This window comes from Amphiura filiformis, chromosome 6 (assembly GCF_039555335.1).
Source record: "Amphiura filiformis chromosome 6, Afil_fr2py, whole genome shotgun sequence".
Classification (NCBI taxonomy): Eukaryota; Metazoa; Echinodermata; class Ophiuroidea; order Amphilepidida; family Amphiuridae; genus Amphiura; species Amphiura filiformis.
In genome coordinates this window covers 70,012,363-70,021,272 of record NC_092633.1, presented here as the reverse complement: position 1 = coordinate 70,021,272, position 8,910 = coordinate 70,012,363, and the positions used below count along the sequence as shown (strand labels likewise).

Genomic DNA, 8,910 nt, shown 5'->3' with positions numbered 1-8,910 from the left:
TTGACTAGACAAATACGAAAACTTCAAAATTGTCCTTTAATCTGGGAGTTTCCGTTTTATGCATTTTTTTTAAACAAGAGTCTTAAAGAAGTGCACTTGTGTTGAGAGGCGCTGTGCGAGTCTTCTCTACATCTTGTTTTGCTACGTATGTACTTCACGACAGAAAACTGTCACTATTATTGCAAACGGCACACGGACTGGAATTAAACTAAACACTGCACTTATCAGCATGTATCAGCAATGATGATGGTTAAAATATTTGTGCATTTGCAGAGTTCAGCTAAACATAATAGACATTACATAACATAATCATATGTAAATCAACTTATTATGGCAATAATGTGCGATTTGCATCAAAAATAGTTAGTGTTCACTACATGTATCAGATTATGTCTTGTTTTAATTTCGAGCTTTCAATGAGGTAAAATCAAAGAAACCTGCTATCCAAATGTATTTTATTATAAAGATTGCACAGAAAGTATAACGCAGCTGTTACAAATACGCATATAGCGTCAGAACTATTAATTATGTGCACAATATTTCAACATAGAAAGAATTTAAAAGTTGCAGCTATTTGTATTGATTTGAAGTCAGGGCGAAGATAAATGGAGGGTTTTACGTGCCACAATGCTTGCGTAATAACCATTGATCGCTGTAAACTGCAAGTTTTAATTTCTGGTATTTTTCTTTAAAAGCACTACTGTGTTGTTAATATTGAACAACATTTGACAAATGGGGTATCAAAATGCGCGTAAATAAATCATCCTTTTTTTCTATGTATAAACATTGTGGAAACAATCACTAGTTCTGAAGCTATAAGCGTATTTATAACAGCTTCGTTACTTTTTGTGCAGACTTAAAATCGTCAATGCGTATATCACACCATCAATCGGCTGAACATTCCGTAGCTTCATGCATGGACGTATAAATACGACGTATAACATAAAGACGCACGTTAAGGGATCTGGAATGAGCGTTTCGACAGTATTTTTGTGGGACATGAGAGCACATCAGACATATCGAATTGCATTCTAAATACGAAGAATGTCTTTCTGATATCAAATAATTTTAATTTTTTGAAATTCACGATATAATACAAATTATTAAAACTTGATATTTTTCACATTTTTGATATATAACAGTCCTCGAAGTAAATTTTATAAATCTAATGATATATTCTTAAAGTATATGTAGCTGGGAGGAAAAGCCGGCGATCAATTGAAAATGTTGACCTTTTATATTGAAGATATGGATTTTTAAAGACTTATTATTTGTTTTGGTGTTTTAGGAAAAAAAATCCATATCATCAATACGAAAGGTCAAAATTTTCAATGGATCGTCGGCTTTTCATCCCACCTACATAGTATGTACACTTTAAGTATAAGTCATCAGATTTATAAAGTTTACTTCGAGTACTGTTAAAAATCCAAAATATCAATTTTAATGATTTGCCATAAAATGTGTATTACATTGCGAATTTCAAAAATCAAAATTATTTGATATCAGAAAGTCATTCTTCGTATTCAGAATGCAATTCGATATGTCTGATGTGCTCTAATGTATCACATTAATTTTCTGTTATTATCAAAGTTATCGGGGTCTAAGGTGATATTTCCTAAACTTCATCAGCAAGTGGCATTCGTCATGCAGGGCTGAAATTCACTTGCAGTGTTAATGCAATCTCATTGAAAGCACATTTAGCACCATCTCCTGACATACTCCAATAAATATTTAGCCCGTGTGGTTTGTGCAGAACCTTTCATGGCACTTCGTGTTAGTATTTTGTATTAAATATGGAGTCTGTAGTATCGAAGTGCACAATACATGTGTATAATATGGTATACAGTACACAATATGGGTATTTAATTAATCGTGCAAAAAGTAGAAATTCACGAGATTTGATGCGCTGTGAGCAACTTGCACATTATTGCTATTTATAAAAACTAAAAATGTGCACCTTCCTATTTATAATTGTTGGTAAATTATAGATATGGTTTTATAATATTTTCATTTTTGTTGTTGTTGACGACTTTTTATTGGGTCTATTGCCATTTGGTCTAATACCATTTCGTCTAATTCCCGTTTAGTCTATATTCAATTGGTCTATTACCATAAAGTCTAATTGCCACTTAGTCTAATAATCATAGAGTCTAATGTCCATTTAGTCTAATATTGTTTGGTCTAATAACCGGTATGTCTACTAACCATATAGTCTAATAACCATTTGGTCTAATATTTCTTTAATAACCATTTGGTCTAATAACCCTTTGGTCTAATAACCGTTAGGTCTAATAATCGTATGGTCTAATAACCAGTTAGTCTAATACCATTTCGTCTATTTATTAATGAACTAAATGACTGTAAGACTAAATGGTGTGTAGACCAAATGGGTATTAGACCAAATGGCTATTAGACCTATTGGTTATAGACCAAATGAGTATTAGACTAAATGGTTGTTAGACTAAATGGTTTTAGACTTATTGGTTATTAGACTAAATGGTTATCGGACCAAATGGTTATCGGACCAAATGGTAAAGGACCAAATGATTATTGGACGTAGTGGATATAGACCTAATGGGTTTAGACGAAATGGATGTAGACGAAATGGATATTGGACCAAATAATATTAGACCAAATGGCAAATCCCCTTTTTATTGTATTGTTAATCTTATTTTGTTTGTGGTTTTGTTCTTTATAGTAGTACACTGCGTCTGTGATACACCATTTATACCGGTTGCATCGAGACGATTGTTACCCATATAACACAATACCAATACACGTTGCAAGTCCAAGGTTGGTTTGAATTACAAAGCTACAAACATTGTTAATAAATTAGAAACAAGTATCAAACAACTTGTTCCAAGGTAAATAAAACACGATAGATATTTGGTAAAATAAGCCTTCAGGTTACTCGTAACTAGATCATGTACTAGTATATCTTTCTTGCTACCTTTCTTCATTTAAAATTATCAAAATTCAGATTTTGGGATCATTGTTAGTGTCATAGATGTGCCAACATATTCTGCAACTGTGCTAGTGGTAAAGACGAAAGCCGTGTATTAATGACAAAAATGAGATATTTTACAAAATTCTGTATTAAGGGCTCTGGTATGATCGTTTGGACAATATTTTCTGTGGGTCATGAGAGAGCACATCAGACAAATCGAATTGCATTCTGAATACGGAAGAATGTCCTTCTGATATCAAATAACTAAGATTTGTTGAAATTCGCGATGTAATACAAATTGTATGACAAATTATTAAAATTTGATAGTTTTGAAATTTGTGATATATTAACAGTCCTGGAAGTAAACTTTATAAATCTAATGATAATGTACTTAAAAGTGAAAAGCCGATGATCAATTGAAAACTCGGACCTTTCATATTGAAGATAAACATGTTTTTCCCCAAAAGACCAATTTTTTTTTTTTTTGGTGTTTTTGGGAAAAAAATCTGTCTTCAATACGAAAGGTCAAAATTTTCAATTGATTGTCGGGTTTTCATCCAAGCTACATACAATAAGTGATAAGTGTATATCATCAGATTTATAAAGTTTACTTCGAGGACTGATAAATAATAAAAATATCAATTTTTAATCATTTGTCATAAAACGTGTATTATATTGCGAATTTCAAAAAATAAAAATTATTTCATATCAGAAGCACGTTCTTCGTATTCAGCATGCAATTTAATGTACACTTTTATTTGATGTTTAAACAGCATCGCACCATCGCACCATCGCAACACGCTGCGATGAGGAGTCTGAATCGGACTTTAATATGCATTTTAATGGGCCTGGCCTTTTGCTTTTCCATGGACGGTGGACCGAAGCATTTAATATTACGTACCGATGGATTAACAACAAACAAACACAAATGCCAGGTTCACGGATGTTCACGCTCCAGTGCATGCGTGGTAAACTTTGCACCCACGTCTCCGACCCAAGTCTAGCAGGAAGTAATAAACTATTATATTATTCTGGTCTCACTTTTCAATTACCATTTTTCTTCCTTTTGCGCGATTCATTTTTTCATTGCATTTTTATTGTCAGCAAGGAAAACTAACCATAAACTTAAAATTACAAATTTAAAAATCCTGAATTTGGAAAATCGTCATGATCATGGTACACACATTACATACTTTAAGGGCCACGGCCGGTTTATATGTCAAGCCAATGTGGTAATTAATGTTAAATAATTATGAAATATCTCATGTATCCAAAGCCTACCCATCACCATTCAAAATGAACATGATAATATACAAATTATATACTCAATCGCACATAATATAGTAGTAACCAAGATTGGATGCAATGTGCTGCGATTTCTCATAATGATCATGATTAATAAATACCCTAATTTTACATTTTGTTTTAAATACCTATTTAAAGAATGTATTAAAAATACATTGGATAAACACTGTTGGGTGATTCTACTTGGAATCGTCATTGAAAATAATTACACATTGCATTACACAGAATGTGTCAGATCCCACAGGATGGATCTCCCGGGGTATACTAGCAATTTAGAAAGGTGCAATTTGTCACGTGATCTACACTTTTATCTGTAACCACAAATTGACATCGAAACGTCAACTACACAGGAAATTGGTGCTCTATAGCCTGTTTCCAACAGGATGGAAATTGACATCAACATAGTGAATACCTGCAGGTCGTGTGCATATTTATACAATGTAAAAAGTGTTGCTACGGTAGTCCAGTCACACCACCCACTCAATGGTGATACTAAAAAGAAATAGAAGATATATGATAGCGAATAAACTATAGATCGCTTTCCACGTAATATTAAAACAGATTAATGTAATATCTAGTCTCATATCAACCACGAGAAAATAATAATAGACTATAAAACAGAAGAATATTTCAATTCATTGTGTTCATTGTGCAAGTCATACGTAGAAAATTCCATTGAAAGACACATCCACCGCACTTAAAATTCAACCAAGGTGTGTTCTCATTTGTTCACATGGCTGCAAAAAGTTACATTTGCAATGTTTACCCATACCGCTTTTTATATAAAAAAATCTGCTTTTTTCTTTAAAAGTCAAATCACTTGGTTATAAAACTTATATATCGTCCAAGCAATTATCATCCCGCACAAAAACCCAGTACTGGAATGCTTTAGCAGTGACGGATGCATCTTGCTGGTATTCATGTAGCCCGTGACTGGCCGTATGCAACTTGAATCCAATCAGAGACACATGCCGGAAGAGGACTTCTTTTCTTAGATATAGCCTAGAAGGAAAGCGATCCGTCATTGTTGGTACATGACGCTCTAATCCAGATTTGGCCAGCTCTTGTAATATTTCCTTATCCGTTAAAATGGCCCACGTATTGGTTGTTGTATTCAGCTCCGCCTCAATGATCTTCTGTCTTCTCTTAGCTTCAGGTCTTAAGCGACGTTCTTGTCCTTCCGTAACAGCTTCTGTCAGACCTGGTATCTGATAGAAATCTGCTTCAGTGGCCAACATATCCAATTCGTGAAAATCATCTGGCAGAACCAGAGTAGATGTCCGTAGAAAATTCAAGATGTAGCGGAAAAGTGGTCCATCTCGATCGATCACGTAATTCCCTTGTAAGTCTCGTGCCGTGGGCAACCGGTCACTAAACATTGATCCCAGCATAGAATCAGGAAATCGGGTTAAGGTTGCTCGGGAAGTGGTGTATAGGTGGCCACCGACATTCAACCCTATAATTTCATCCATTTTCATGTGTTACCTGCTCTGCGTTTCCTACAAGCAAAACAACAACTTCACATGTAATGCAAATGAATTCCTTGTTCAAGTACAAATTCCAACACCGCTTATAAATGAAAGGCACTGTACATGTGTGTGGAGAATCCAGTGACTACATGAAAACCATTCAGTCGATGGCAGAGCTCTCAATGAATAGCTTTACTTGAACGGAGGTAGAACCATATACTGCCTTTGATTTCAGTTCGTTTCTACACAAGCCCAGCAATCTTCACGGGTCATGTGCGCATGAACGCTAATAAATATAGCATTAAATTCAACAGCACACTACTGCCAATATGAGCACATACATGCAAAATATAACTGCTGCCTAGCTGTTCAAAATCAAGGAAATAAGCAGCTCAGAAAAATATCTTGACACACCCACCGCCACCGTAAACATTAACAGCGGACAGCTAGCTATAAGCAAAAGCAGTCTGTCTGTGTTCCCGATATCACCAATGTGACACGGAACTTGTCACACGCAAATTTGGAGTTAAACAATAATACGGTTTACCTATATATGCCAGAGTGGTTGAATAACCTTAGGTTAAATTTTAAGGGTCTCCCTAATTTCACGCTACTCCAAATTTCAATACAGGACTAAAAAAATCCTTACAGCGCTGCTTTATGTAAATAAGTCAATTAATTTTCAAGCTTAAATTAATAATTATGCATTTGCGACGCTAGCAATGAAACTAATATGAATTATCAGGCTATCATGCTATTATCTTCTTGTTGGTTGCGATTACGTATACTATTATGCGTTGCTTAGCTTAGCTATGTAACATGCAATAAATATTCCGAGTAATTCCCTCCAGGATTTTCCTTCTGGGATTTCTCTATTCCGTCTCATTCTGTCATGTCTGTCGTTTCTCGCTCCCTCCCTAGCTGGTTCTATATCAAGTAAAATACAGTTCGTGGATATAATAAATTCTTATGTTAATGCCACTATTCGGGGGTTTACTATAAACTTCCCACAACCAGGAAATACATTTCTATTTTGAGTGGGCGGGCGTACTGTTTCACCTTGTTTTAAAGTCCATTTATTTTGTGAAAGAAGGTCACCTGCAAATTCCATTTCAAGAAACATTATTCTGCTTTTTTAATAATACACCTCTAAAAGTACCACAGCAAACAAAAACAAACAATATACGTATATAAATATCAGCAAACAAAAACAAACAATATAATTATATGTACATGTATAATTTCAGCAAACTAAATACAAACAATATATCAAGGGTTCAGAACCAGAAAGCCTTTATGACCAGCTCTCACAAAATGAGCATAAAGTTGGTTCCTTACTTTGGTAATCAAAAATCTATATTTCCTCCACAATGTCTTTTGTTTTCTATTGAATTTTGTCATGATTAATGGACGCTTATCTTCTATCGTGCCCTTGCGACTTCATGCTCATTTTGTGGTAGCAGGTGATTGTGAGTTAATCGAGGCTTTCTGGCTCTCAACTCTCGATATGTATAATAATATCAGCAAACTAATACAAACAATATATAATATAATATAATATAATATAATATAATATAATATAATATAATATAATATAATATAATATAATATAATATAATATAATAATATAATACCGGCAAACTAAAACATACAATATGATTTAATCTCTAGACCTCTATCCTAATTACCTATTTATCTAATAAAAATAGAATATTGCAAAACTTACACCATAAGGGCGTATAAAATCGTCCTTGTTATTCATAACAACCCTCTGAACGAGAACAAAACAATTAATTATGGAGCTTATTAAATTCTCATTATCGTGATGTAGGTATGTGTGATGATACTGAATTGTCCCATGCAGGTTCATGTAATCTGGAACCGGAAAAGCGAGAACACAAGTGTTATCACTGGATTTGATATATCTATTCTGTTTTCCTTTGATTATGTAAATGTTTTCCTTCCAACTGTTTCCTTGGGTTTCCTTGTACAATATAATGCCCCAAAATTCACAGTACGTCGTCCATATCGTGCCATACATTTCAAGACTAGAAGAAGACTTATTCATGGTCAAGGTCTGAAGGTTATTAAAGGGATGTCCTAATCTGGCGTTAAATTGATTGAAAATAAGCTAAAATAATTATGGTTTAAATCGCTATTTGCTTTCGTCATGGCAATAATGACGATATTTATTATTATAATGGTACATACATAAATTAGATTTTAATCAAATGAGCTTGACCTGATTCCGGTATTCGTTCATTTACATTGGACTTTATTGTAGTACTCAATACTATAGCTGTCACCCTTGAATTGAATGACAGCTATAATGGCAATGTTTTCCCGCCTTTATTGTTTTTTGTTTTCACGTAAAGAATTCACCTTAACAAGCATCGACCGACATTAATCGCAACTAATTAGCAGAAACAACGCGCATTGACGTATCGCAATTAGGGGCCTATCTTTCTCAACTGGTACTGTATCACTATGCAAGTATTAAACGTAGTTCCTGCGTACCATGAAGATTAAAATGTGGTATTTATACACGTGTGCTTGTTTTTTAAAGACGAAAATAAAATAAAATGTTTGAGGGCCACTTGCACCGGCATACTTTCTTCGGAGACAAGGTACGCAGCTAGTCATATTGACGATTTTAAGACAAAACAAAGAATCGCATCTCCTCAACAAACACGACAAAGCATATGAATGATCAAATCATAATAATATTTCAACACGGAAATATCACGTCAGAAAGGAACTATAAAACCACAATAACCAGGATAACATAATTGCAGGTATGCAATTTGAAGGCTTCGAATTGAACAACTTACGTACAGTTTTAATATTTCCTGAAATATTTGTGAAAACACTATCGAACACGCACAAAGTGGTGCGAACATATAAAATGTTGTCGATGATTATTATTGTACGCATCATAAGATTTTCGTAAGTCAATTCAGATTGCATGCAATATAGCCAACTAGGTTTGCATGAGAATAATACAATCAATGGCGAAGGGTCTTTGGGTCTCTGTGTTATTCTTCTTTTTTAATTTATATATCTAAACCGTTTCTTTCCTCTCAGTCCACTTCTATCTGGACCCCGGGATCTGGTCCTTTTGCTACATGTATTTTTCAATGATTTCTGTCGGGGCGGGGGCTGCGCTTCCTTCACTATGCCATGTCCACA

The 8,910-nt window shown here is 34.3% G+C and overlaps 1 protein-coding gene across 1 annotated transcript; it reads right to left on the bottom strand.

Annotated features, from left to right (window-relative positions):
* Nucleotides 1-5,085: 5,085 nt before the first annotated feature.
* Nucleotides 5,086-5,724, bottom strand: LOC140154733 (BTB/POZ domain-containing protein kctd15-like). Its single transcript, XM_072177299.1, has one exon. The coding sequence runs from the start codon at nucleotides 5,722-5,724 to the stop codon at nucleotides 5,086-5,088; it is 639 nt and encodes a 212-aa protein (XP_072033400.1).
* Nucleotides 5,725-8,910: the final 3,186 nt, after the last annotated feature.